This window comes from Branchiostoma floridae, chromosome 14, assembly GCF_000003815.2.
Source record: "Branchiostoma floridae strain S238N-H82 chromosome 14, Bfl_VNyyK, whole genome shotgun sequence".
NCBI classification, from domain to species: domain Eukaryota; kingdom Metazoa; phylum Chordata; class Leptocardii; order Amphioxiformes; family Branchiostomatidae; genus Branchiostoma; species Branchiostoma floridae.
This window is the reverse complement of record NC_049992.1, coordinates 13,183,105-13,196,521: the sequence shown is the minus strand read 5'-3', so window position 1 is coordinate 13,196,521 and position 13,417 is coordinate 13,183,105. Positions and strand designations below refer to the sequence as shown.

At 41.8% G+C, this 13,417-nt stretch overlaps 1 protein-coding gene across 1 annotated transcript in view; it reads right to left on the bottom strand.

Moving 5' to 3' along the window:
* LOC118430395 overlaps window positions 1–2,384 on the bottom strand; it is a 3,899-nt gene extending 1,515 nt beyond the window's left edge. Inside the window, exon 1 of the mRNA XM_035841252.1 lies at window positions 2,156–2,384. Within this exon, the coding sequence (XP_035697145.1) occupies window positions 2,156–2,234 (79 nt within the window). The 5' untranslated portion in view covers window positions 2,235–2,384. The remainder of the gene's footprint in view (window positions 1–2,155) is intronic.
* Between the last annotated feature and the right edge of the window lie 11,033 nt (window positions 2,385–13,417).

The window sequence follows — 13,417 nt, the reverse complement described above, 5'->3', positions numbered from 1 at the left end:
AAAAGCTTTTAGATAACACACCAGTAATAGGCCCTATCTTACCTCATACAGCAAATTACGTATGGCTGAAGGCAACTAAAATAAACAAAATTATCTATACATCCTTTTTGCAATCAGAAAATAGAAACCCACTGAACATACAAAGACGCTGGGAAGATGAATTTAATACAATTTTCCCGTGGAAATGGGTTTTTAGATTAGTTTATGCACTGACTATATGCCCGAAACTAAGAATTTTTCAATATAAAATATTGCACAGATTGTTAGCCACAAAGAAAATGTTATACATCTGGAAAATTCTAAATAGCCCGAACTGTGCACATTGTGAGGAAGTAGAGACCATTAGACACTTATTCTGGGACTGCCCTAGAGTTGTTACTTTTTGGACAGATTTAGAAATATGGTTTAAAACAATAGTAAATAAAACCTTACATCTGGACTTTCAGACAGTTATTTTAGGTGACATATCTGAAAATTGTAATGTAATCGAGAATTTGTTAATTCTAGTGGCCAAACATTATATTTTCATACAGAGAGACAAAAAACTAGTTGTAAATCATTACATTTCGTATGTAAAGAGATATTACAAGACAGAATATATGATAGCAGAGAGAAGGAACAAATTAGATATCCATTTTAGTAAATGGGAGTCTTTCCCATTTAACCTTGCTAATTAATTGGTCCATTGCTATCTTCCATTGGCATTGTTCTACTTTCTTCTCCACTTGTCCATATTACCTGTCATGTAGTATCCATCTTCGTTGTTATCCTTAACTATGTTCAGATGATTGAATACCAGTTGTTGTAAATGTTTTTTCACTGTAGCCTTCGTTCGTTTATTTCCACCTTTATGATATATTATTTTGGATCCGTGGTCTGTGTTTTGTACTTTCTTTCAACTTTTGTAATTTCTTTTGATTTCTGTAAATCTGTGCTTTTCTGTGAAATGCAATAAAAAAAATTAAAAAAAAAAAAAATCTTGTTGCTTGAAAACTTTTATTATGTAGTTCATCTTCCACTGCTTTCCCTGAACAGTATTTACATGTTCTCTCGTCGACGGACAGTTTATTATTATAACTGGCCGAACGGTGTACCCATTGACTGTAGGCAACAGAATCATTACGAATAGATAATGCTCTGAGAAGAGACGGACCTGAGAAGTAAAATCAATCATTCTAACTCTAAATGCAGAACGTCTTCTAACATTAACATACCATAAACAAGCCTGTCTGTCCACACACAGCAGCAATTAGTTAAAAAGTTAAAGTCCTTCCCGCGCCTGATGGCGCATAGGGCGGCGCCCATCTCCGTTTCAGTAGCCCTTGGGCCACACAACGCAATTACTACAGCAGGGGGCTAGTCCACTGGTAGTGGTGTGTGTTCAACTTCCATACTCTTTCCCGAATGCTGAGTGCTAAGCAGAGAAAGAAGCATGTACCAACTCACGACCTACCGAATGCAAGGCGAACACTCTACCCACTAGGCCATTGCACCGGGAAACACAGCAGCAATACAAAGTTGAAAGTGCTGATCTTTTGGAATGAAGACACATGTGACGTCTTCGTAGCGCTTCATCTTTCGTGGCACTATCTTCACTAGGAGTGGGCTTCAACACCCAAGCTGCGCTACCAGTTCCCACCGTATCGCCACAATAACACCCAACCACTAGACCTTGGAAGGAAGCCAACACAGTAGACTATAGTGTTGTCAGGGTGACAGTACATACCCTTATAGTAGACAATAGTGTGTTATCTTGAAACTGAGCATAACGTATACGAGATATGGGTTGATTATGAATGTTATGTCATGATGTATGAAAGCTGCATTGACTTTTCCTCTGACGACTAAATGACCTAGATATGCTTGTTTTGGCGAGACATGTCGACAAGGTACTACTTGTAAGTTAAGGTGCTGTATTGTCATGGAATGGGGCAGAATTTATTTGCCGCGAACAGCCAAGCTTTGCTGAATAATTTTCCAGCTAGAGATATGCATCCCTTGACAAGTGATTCACTCAAATTTGGCAGCTTTGGGGCGAACTGGTCTTCGTTTTTTTGTTGTTGCTAAGACTTGCTCTTTGCCCGGAGAAATAGATCGGTATGTATCGACATGTTGACGTTGTTGTCAGCCTTGAACAAAGATGGCGGCCACTCACCTGAGGGATAGCCTTGCCCTATCACAACTGTCCCACACAGGAGTAACGCCACTAGTGGTGGGGCCCACACGGCGACCATAGTGTGCTACACACTGTCCTTCATACCTTGAAAGTAGTAGAAGGTTGTCTTTGACCCCCCAAACTCACATGTTGAGGGCCGCCACTGTAACCAGTGTGCTAACGTTACGTAACACAGTTAGTAACTGAAGGAACCGGTTTCATGTTTCGTCTTCATGGTTGACAGACGGTTTAGGGCAAATATATTGATAACTCTTTGCTGTCTTGATGGTACACATATCCTAATGATAGTGCGATGCTGCACCTATTTTTATAAGATCAATAGATTTAATAGATCATGCATTCCCAAACAATCATTATGATATTCTTTCATCCCCACCCCCATCGGCTTTGAAATGGTAGCTCCCTACCACTCATCATCGCGGCTACATCCGGGACACCGCGTCTCATTGACATCAAGAACAAAGCCAAGAATACAGCACAGTGATTTACTGGAGTATCTTTAACAGCCCGAGACTGAATGCCCTTTCTGGAACTAAAGAATGCGTTGTCATTTTTTGTCGTCTCGAGATCATCTCAGGTCATAACCACCCTAACTAAGGGACAGGATTTAACCGGGATAGTACAGGTGTGACAGCGATGTTTATACTGATGTAATGTCAAATTATATACTATTCCAAAAATACTCCAGCCAAACATGTCAAGAAATAGCGTTAGTACAACATTTACTTTAATTCGTTTGTATATACAAAACTGTTTTTGTAGACATTATTAAAAATACAGTAGATCTAAGTACAGTGGTAACTGTTACTGATAACATTAGACAACGTACAAAAACCAGTCACTACATACAGAGTCATTTGATTGTCAGTACGTTCTCTGGATAAAAACTGGAAATAACGATCTTATCAAAAGGTTCATCTTTATTGACGTAACTTAAGGTCATTATTTGTTGAAGGTATTAAACATGCATGCACAAGATGGTTCCGTAACACTTGTCTCTTCCGGGGGTTTCTGTTGAAATAGATAAACCCGCTCTTAAGCTTGGAAGAAGATAAAGGCTTCTGTCTCCTGTCGTCTGATCGCCATAAAACAAGGTATTGTGCCTGGTCCATTAGCCCTACAGAAACTATTGTAATAGCAGATACTTACAGTTTGAGGACATTCCCAAACAATGATGATTATCTGATGATTATCAGATGATTATCAGATGATTATCAGATGATTATCAGATGATTATCAGATGATTATCGTTAAGGCTTATTCATTATAGAAAACCAGAAACAACAGAGAAAAATTTATTTGGAACTTCGTGTGCTGTCCAGTTTTCGTCGCAACAAACGAGCCACTGGCACCAGCTACAAGGACAAAACAAACAAACAGCAAACAATCGCTGGTGAAACCTCATACCCACGAGACCTCTACTATCCATACATGTCTTCTGTATGTATTCTGTGTTCATTTAATTTCCTTGCCTGATCCGACAGGCAAAATGACTGTCTTGGTCTGTACATAAAGGATTTTCAATCCGAGTTAATCCTCATTCTGGTGATATAACGCTGAATTTGCACATCCGAATGTAGTCGTATGATCCACATGGACATAATTTGCACCAATTGATAATTTGCAACAATCTAGGTAAGATCAAGTTGTCTCCCTTTACGTTTTGATCTAGCCTCCGTTGCAGACTTCGAGCGGGACTGGCTTTAATTTTAGGGCGGGGGCGCTGGTTCGCGTTTTCAACGATGGCTTAGGCTCTCTTGTGTCTAGGAAGAAGGGAGTTTGGCGTGGAAAGACGTTTGTCCCGCTAGAAGTCTGCAACGGAGGCTAGTTTTGATCAGCAATCTGATAAGCGGTAGTATAAAAAAGCAGTCGGATACATCAAATAACGGCAAATGTGACGTTGAAGTATTAGTTAGTGGTGGTTTCAGGGTCACTAGTGTCTCTAGGGGCGCCGGCGGGCAGAACCAAGCCTATGACCACCACTGTTCTGCCGCGTTCTGGTTCTGGCTCTGGGGGTCCAGGGTAAGCTGGGGTGTTGTGTGGTGTAGCTGCTACCGACCCGCCTTTCTTACAGGCGGCACAGACAAAACAGCAGCACAAAACAACTACGATAAGCACCACACCGAAAAAGACACCGACTACTATGCCAACGATGGCCCCAGTGCTCAGCCCCGTCGAGACATCTAAGAAAAACAAAAAGTTGGGTACGATGTTAATTATTAGAAATATCATATACAACACAAAAGTTACTCAAGGAACCGGCCGGGGATAGATTTTGTAAACGACCAGACGTAAATTTAAGTGAGAATTCACTATCTTTCGTCAATGACTAATTACCTGGATGTCTAAACTCCATCGCTGAATTTGAAATATGATTTTGAATCCGTGTTCCGTCAATATGTCAACATAACATATAACGTTACGTTAGAAATGGACTGTCGAAAGAAGAAGGCATGGAAACATTAAAAAAATAAATTTATATCAGACGAGAGAATAAGTATTGAATTTCTAGCTACTATAAGCCCTGTCTACAATAACATTAACGTCTACAAGAGAATTTGTCTATATTGGTAGCCTCTTTTAAATGTTAGAATATTGTCTCTCAGACAATTCCAAAACGACTTGTGGGTTCCTTTTTGATTTCAGTTGATTTGTAAAATTAGTTTCGTCTGTTAGAAGAATCGAGAATACCATCCTGTTTTCTAAACTTTGTGAGGTTTCTTACATCGCTCACAAATAGTTTGCCGGGAGACTGTAGAATGGTGCTTACCAATAGTTGTCCAGCAAGTAACGGTAACAAGGATGTTGGGTTGGAACAGATCACTGATACTATCATACAGATTCCATGTGCCGGTTACGCCGTCTGCGTACGTGCTCGTGTCCGTAACGTGCATCCCCACAGTACTACTCCCCAAGATGGGCCCAACGTTCCAGGTTGTATCCGATGACTGGTAGTACAGGTAGTCAAACATGACGTTTGAATATTTATTAGCTAGCAGATGCGTCTTAGCAGCTAGTAACACTAAAAAAACTTTCAACAGTTCTATATCTTGTAATGTCATGATTTTTGTTTGCCTTTGAATGATATTTCAGAATGCCACTCTTCAAAGTACGTTCTGATCACGTAGTTTAAGATATGTTGATACATAGACAAATCGTCAAGTCTAAGTTCTAGTTAACGTTTCAGCCATGATCACAGACACATTCCACATACCTTGACCTTGTTGAAGTGAGTTTTTGAAAAAAGTTGCCAACATGAGCAGAAACAGAAATCGTGCCATTTTAAGACCTTTAACGCGACTTTTAGAATGTAGACCGAGTGCTTCTCCTTATAAAAACTCGAAAGGTGCCTTGTGCTGTGGTTGAATAAATCTTGTTTGTCCCTGTGTGGGGGTAATTCGATCTACCCTGTACCTGTCGACAATGAACTGTTATGTATTCCCCTTGCCAACGGCAAGTCGATCTGTGTGTGCAAATAACTGATTCAGTTGAACATTGACTTCTGGCTTCTTGACTGTCGTTCCAAGGCCATTGACGCTCCGGGTATCCAACAGAGACTGGTACGGCCGGGCATCACGAAAGCGAGGCTGCGAGCTGAGATTTCGCAAGGAGTGATGGGTACCCTTAGGTCGTGTGCCAGGGATCGATATACATTCAAATTTTTAATCGAACAGCATTTCAGCATGGTAACGTTATCAATAAGTCGCGGTATACATCAGCAAATGTCGGAATCCGACCTCTTGTCCGTTCATGTCTAGTAGATGACTTCCCTTATAATATGATTTTATTTACATGAATATTAAACTTAATAAAAAAGGCCTTCACGAAAAAGACCGAAACAAAACATTTACTCTAGGATCGATGAGGGGTCTTCATGCCAGCTATATACTTCAATCTTCATGAATACATAACCACGTGTAGTATCAAAAATGACTATGTTATGCCATATCTAGTAGGAGTTCCTAACTCAAACTGGAGTGGAGGAATAAATTCAGTCCCACAAAAGTAGCAGTCACTATCTTTTAAATTAGTAGAGTAAAAGAAAATGTAACGCCCTGGTCAAATTGAAATTCTTCCTAAACGTTACTTTCTTTTTGTCCAATATATTGCGCAGTGTATATCTTTTTCTTGTGTTATTCGTCTGATTTCAATTTTATGTGCAAGTAGGGTCTATTTAGCTATGATAAAGGATGAAATTCTAATGTCTTACTGTACACACTTAGGACTCCGTTTAGCACCCTATAACCAGTAACGTATCCAACACAAAAGTTTGGAAAGTTGGCTTTGATCGACCAGATGCATGGTGCTTTATATCACTAGAAAGACCAGTTACTATAATTTCCAGGCCTAGGGCTGCTTATGTAAATGAAAGAAAAAAAACAAGAAAAGCGCACAGGGATTCCCTTACGTCCGTATTCTATAATGCACAATGTGACATTTTGCTTTATATCGTTGAAAGTGTAAATTTGACCTTGACTGATTTGCTATACATAGAATCAACAAACATATGTACTCTAAAGCTTGATCACTGATGACATGACAAGTGCTACGAGCAAAAGAAAAAAAAACAGCACAAATCCTATTGCAAAATACTCTTTTATCTGCACTTTGAAAATTTCTACACAGAAATTTACAAAAACTTCACAGAAGACTGTACAGGTTGAGGCAACACATACAGTTGCCCTTCAGAAATTTCTTTAACCATTCTGTACATGCAATACACGCTGCTGACAAACTATACAGATTGTGTAACTAACTGTTAAATGTTCATCGAGGGAAGGGTACGCTTTGAACCCCATAATTTCCTGAATGAAGACTGAGGGGGTTTCCATCCAATAGATGACATATCGTCTGATGCGTGACGTTATCACTTCAAAAACTCCATCTCAGTTTCCGCAAACCTCTCAATATGTTACAGCTGTGGCTACGTCTATTCATTAGTGCGTGTGTTGATATGAACTTACATTCACGAAATGAAGAAAACACCAGCTCATATGGCCTTTTTACAACGGGAGCTACGTCACTCCGTATCTAAATGGTTCAGGGGGAGGGGCATACGCCGGATTTTGGGATGAGTACGAATGTGATGTGAATCCGCTAGGGGGCTGTCTAGGCATGTTCAGAGCTGTGTCGTAGGAAGGAGGAGGGGCGTACTGTTGGGGCGGTGGGTAGGGCTGGTACCCTGAAGGTATCTGGTGCTGGGGGTTATATGGGGGGTTGCGTGTCGCTGCTAATGGGCTGGGCACCGCTGGGGGATTTTGTGACGGGCGGCGGAATGTGGTATTGTTCGTCCCGACTGTCTGCTGGTTCGGACGGACCCGGTTGGCAGGAGTGGGTTGTGAGCTGGTCTTCTTGTAGTGGTGGAGCAACACTGCCAACAGGCCGACACCAACCAGCACACCGATCACGATCCCAGCGATGGCGCCGCCACTGAGCTCGACACCTGGAGAGTCTATGGAATATGATCATAGCAATAAATTACTACTCGCCTTTCCGATTATGGACTTCATTTTTACAAAGAAACAGTACGTGTACAGATGTCGGACTATTTTGTGCAAACCAATACAGACGTACATTGCGCATACTACTATGTTCATTCAAGATCTAATGTCAAGATCATTGGCTATGTCAAGATATAATCACAATATAAACTAGAGTTCGGGGACCTCATATGAAATATTCATTGCTTTTTGTGGATGTTATGTATGTTGATGGTCGGTTGTATTTGAGAGTAATGGATATTACTGTTATGCAAGAACTGTTTTTTTTTTTATTTAAAGACAAAAACAATGTCCATCTGATTAGGAAATATGAATATGTGACACTTCAGAGTCTGATTTGAGTTCAATAGATCGACGCAATATGGGAAAAAATATAGGTGCGAAAAACACAGACAGTAACCACTCATTTTCCAGGACACATTATGTTCTGCATACTGGGTAAAATCGCAACTGTATTTATTTACTTTCACTTTATTTATTTAACCAGGCATATACAGCTCAGGTCAATCTAGACCTGTTTTTCAGGCAATCCTGGGCAGAAACAACACAATAACATTAAATAACAACACTTTGTATGCTTTGTCATAATATGACATATGACAAATACACTAATGCAATACAAGAAATACAATACAGGATACAAACACATCATTAACACAACCAAAAGGACATGAAATATCCATCAACCAATACCTACATGTAGGATATGGAGACAAGTTGATGCCCGATATATAATAATGCAAGTACTTACCAACACAACATCAGCATAAGCCATGCGGAACACAAAATCTAACAGCGCAAACGAAGTATAACACACCAGGTCCCCAAAGGCACAAGTGGCTAAATACAAAGTTATTTATCATATTCAAATTGTCCAGCATCTGGAAACAGTTGCCCAGCATCGGGAAACAGTTGCTTTCAGGACTTAACTGTTACATTACCTTAACCACAAAAACAGATGTTCTAGAATGTTGGGCTGGGCAAACAGAGGCACTAATGTGCCAACTGTTACAAATATTTCAAACAGTCCTAAGCAGACATAAATAAAACTACTAGAGGTTCCCCAACCAGCTGTCATAGAAATCACCTCACTATCTGCTTGCAGCTAAGCTCATTAACAAACACATAAAGCACGATGCCTGTTTCAATATATCTCACATATAGGGGTGATTTCTGATATTATTACATCAATTATAACGACAGATACGGCGCCCCAAATCTCATCGATTCGAGCTTTCATCACACCCCACCAACACAACAAGTATGAAACCAGTCCATCCAGCCGTTCTTGAGTAATCTTGTACACAGACAAAGACACATAAAAGAAAATATAACCTCCATTCCATGACATTTCATGGAGGTAACAATATCACAATCCAGCCTCTTGGCCGCAATCAATAATCACACTTTGTTGCTGCTACGACGAAATGTGGCATGTTCTCACCTGGGGTTTCATTTCTACAGATGACACCGACGTCCTCGAAGTGACGGCAGGTGTGAACTCCCCAACCTGGGTACGAGCAGTCAAACAGGGTGTTCTCGTCCCCGGAACACTCTAAGTTGTCCATGTAGATTTCTCCCGACCCTGTTCGTGTTACAGAGAAAACCTTAACATTATCCTGAAAACTTTTAAAAGACATGTCTGTGTTTACAGGTTGCCACCAGTGTTGGACACATATTGCCTGACGAGTAAGTTGTCAGCCATGTAAAAGGCAAGCCTCTGTACTGATGGGGCCATAGGGAAGTTGAATAGGGGCCGTTACGTGTGTGATTTGCGATCACCCTATGCCGTCCCTAAAAGTAGGTCTACAAAGCGCATTTCAAATCATTTCGTTATGTGTGAGGTGAGATGAGTGAGTTGATTGAAGGAATGGATGGATACGTCGATGATTATATAGTAACAATAACTATGACACATGTACCAATATGTGTAAAATGTGAGAATACGACAGCCTCCCATGGCGTGATAACCAAATATAAATGGCGTACCTTCTCCAAAGTGCGCAGACCCATAGAATGTAATAGCCCGAGAGTATCCCAGCGTTCTACAGGCAACAGAGGCGTCGTCCATGTCGAACAGGTCGTCACAGACCGTCCCCCAGGAGTAACTGTCGGCTGGCCGGACCTCCAAACGGCCTTCATCTACAGTTCCGCCATCCACCAGCCGAAGTCTATTAGCTGTACCGGGGATATGTGCGAGGCGTTAATAGTAATAGCCTTTATTGCACATTCATGCCCTATCGGGCTAAGTACAGGCATATAGATACAAAGGGTAGTAATGCAGTAAACATGGGTTCTAAGACTAATCTAAAAAATAAATTCTAAAACTATTCTAATACATTTGTTCGGCTTCTTCTCGTTTCTTAGTTATGTTAAATATGTAGCTTGAGATGTGTTTGTACAATGTCGTTTGATCAAAGCTCATAAGAAAAATGAATTTTTCAACACTAGACATATATTCAAAGCGAGGGAACTTTCCTATAATATGGCTAAAAAGAATACTTCTATCGTTACTATATAAACTACAATCTAATAGAAAGTGAGATTCATCTTAAATAAGTCTTTGGGCAAACCGAGTAGTTGGCGGTCGATTTGTACCCAAAGGGCATCTGTTGATTTAGATGGTGCTTTCTTTACGTAACATTTGTATTCGTTTTTAAATAGGAAGACAATACCTCCCGAAGAACGTTTCGCTCGCTTGCTCTTTTGTCTATGTTGATGAAAATAGCTGTAGTTGGGAATGTTAATTTTGGTGTTTTCTGTACTCCAGGTTTCTAAAAGCGAGAAGAAGTCGAACTTTTTGATGTGAGACAGAAAATCAGAATCCTCTAGTTTGGAACCTAATCCGTGTACATTCCACACGCCAAAGCTCTTGCATCCACTTCGGAATGTTTTCATATAAAAAAGAAACAACAACAGTGCAATAAGTAAAATAGTGTCCATACACGAGCATTAAAATACAATATCTAGCAACATTTAAAAATCCGAGTTTAAACTAAAATGAGGACATTATATATAGATTCAATACGTTTTCTCAATATATCAAGTAAACTTGAAGTTGAAAAGAACATACAAAGAAATACTAAATACGTCATTAATTCCTTGCTCAACTAACAGTTTTACTTATAATATATACTCATGTTCCAACATGTTACGACTTATACTTTTCCTACCACATCGGCATGGGCGGCCACATCAGGGCTGGATGCCAGGGCCAAGGTGGAGGAGCCATTCGGGTAGTGTTCGGAGGTGGAAGGCCCCATGGTGCAGGTGGGAAGTTGAAGAAGGGAGGCGGGCTTCCCCATGGTCCCGAACGCTGACTCGGCTGTAGGCGGGAGTCTCTTGCAGGTGCGCCGAACACGGCCGGACGTCCAGGCGGTGCCGGTGATGGAGTACCGCGGAGTTGTCCGTCTGGCTGTCCCGAGGCAGGTGCACCGAACACGGCAGGAAGTCCAGGCGGTGCCGGTGATGGAGTACCACGGGGTTGTCCGTCTGGCTGTCCCGAGGCAGGTGCACTGAACACGGCAGGAAATCCAGGCGGTGCCGGTGATGGAGTACCACGGGGTTGTCCGTCTGGCTGTTCCGAGGCAGGTGCACCGAACACGGCAGGACGTCCAGGCGGTGCCGGTGATGGAGTACCACGGAGTTGTCCGTCTGGCTGTCCCGAGGCAGGTGCACTGAACACTGCAGGAAATCCAGGCGGTGCCGGTGATGGAGTACCACGGGGTTGTCCGTCTGGCTGTTCCGAGGCAGGTGCGCCGAACACGGCAGGACGTCCAGGCGGTGCCGGTGATGGAGTACCACCATCACGGGGTTGTCCGTTTGGCTGTCCCGAAGGAGAATTGGCTGGAAAAGTTCCGACGGCACGTCCGGACAGTACAGTTGAACGTTGGTTTGATGCAGGTGCATTTGGGGATCGGGGAAGGCCTTGACTTTGACCTTGAGATCCAACCACGAGAGAACGTGGGGGTTGTCTCTGACCGTTTGCGGGATGCTGGTAGATTGGGTAGTGTATAAATGTATTTGTTAGTAGTTCATTGTTATATATACGTTGTATACGGATAAGATAACAGCTAGCTGTCCCTCTGCAATGTTCTAATTATTGGAATCAGTAACTTTTCATAGCATCGTTCGAAAATGTAGTTTCAGTGTGCGGGTCACTATGTAAAGTTGATTTCGTGCGGTATCATACGCGTATAAGACTGCAAGCTAGCGCTGTTGCCACTTTAGTCTTATACCCGTATAAAAGAAACATTGCAACATTCTCCACGGCTATATCTAAAGCTAACACTTTCTAGTTGCATAAAAAAGGGTGTATGCTTGTTTGAAAACTACTTGTATGTGACGTTGATAAAAGGGAAGAAGTGATTGGTGTAAAATTTGTACAAATTACGCCATGTGTGGTCATCACGAACACGAAGTTTACGGATAACCTTACTTTACGTACCGCAGTTTTCGTCACTTCTGTCCCCACAGTTGTAGACGCCATCGCACTCCAGGGCGGAGGCCATACAGTACACATTGCCGCATAGAAAATCACTGCAGCTCGATGTCAGAGACTCTGTGTTTTGACAAGAAACTCGTCCAAATCATGGCTCACAACTACACATACAACATACTATGTCAACAATTCGCGGCATATTCTTTTTTCGTTATTTCAGGCACTTTACCGTCAACAACAGGATTTGGATAGTACATCATAAATGACACTATTGTCTTCGTTTGACACCTGTTGTCAACGGATGCTGCTATTGTTGATGCTTGTCATAGTTTAAAAAGTTGAAGAACTTCCCGCACTAAACGGCGCCCATCTCCGTTTCTGTCGCACTGGGCCACACAGCTTTGTGCAAGTCTATTGGAGCTAGTCTACTGGTAGTACTCTATGTGTTCAGCAACCTTACTCTTTCCCCATTGCCGAGTGCCAACCAAAGAAAGCAGCTGCAGTTTGTACCATTTTCAAGTCTTTGGTATGACTTGGCCGGGATCGAACTCATGACCTTCTGACTGCAGGGCGAACACTCTTGGCCACCCACTTGGCCATTGTGTTGATGCTTGTATTTACTATAATTGCTGTTGCGATAAATAAACATTGATAACAAGATTCTAACTTGTTCCTTATGTCGAAAATCTAAGATAAAAGTCATACCCTACCTGAAATTTGGCAAACGACACCGACGTCTTCACCGTGGCCACAGTTGTGAACCCCCCACCCTGCGGACGGGCAGTCGATCAAACTGGTCTCGGTCCCACTACATGCAATGTCGTCCATGAAGATACTACCAGAACCTAAACACAACAGCAAAGAGTTTGATAAGAAGAGCTATTGGATACCCTTGGGGCTATTAAATGGCAAAGGTATTGGGTATTTTCTGAAAAGATAATAAATTGCATTCAAAATTTTAACAAGTCTTTATAAAAAAAAAAGGAAGTAAAGATCTTCATCCACCCCCACACACCCATGGAGCACAGTCAATTTCTACGTACAAGAGTACCAACAGACGAAAACACACGTGCTTATTTTTGGCTGAAATGTGAACGCATTGACGCACTTCTCACTTTGATAAAGTCCAAAAACAAACTCCTGTGACTATCAGAAAGACATCCATACCTTCACCGAAACCAGCAGAATCACGAACGTCCTGTGCTCCGGAGTAGCCAAGTGACCTGCAGACCACGGCTGCGTCGGTCATGTCAAAACCGTCGTCCACAGACTTGTCTACGATCAGGTATTGTTTTCGGC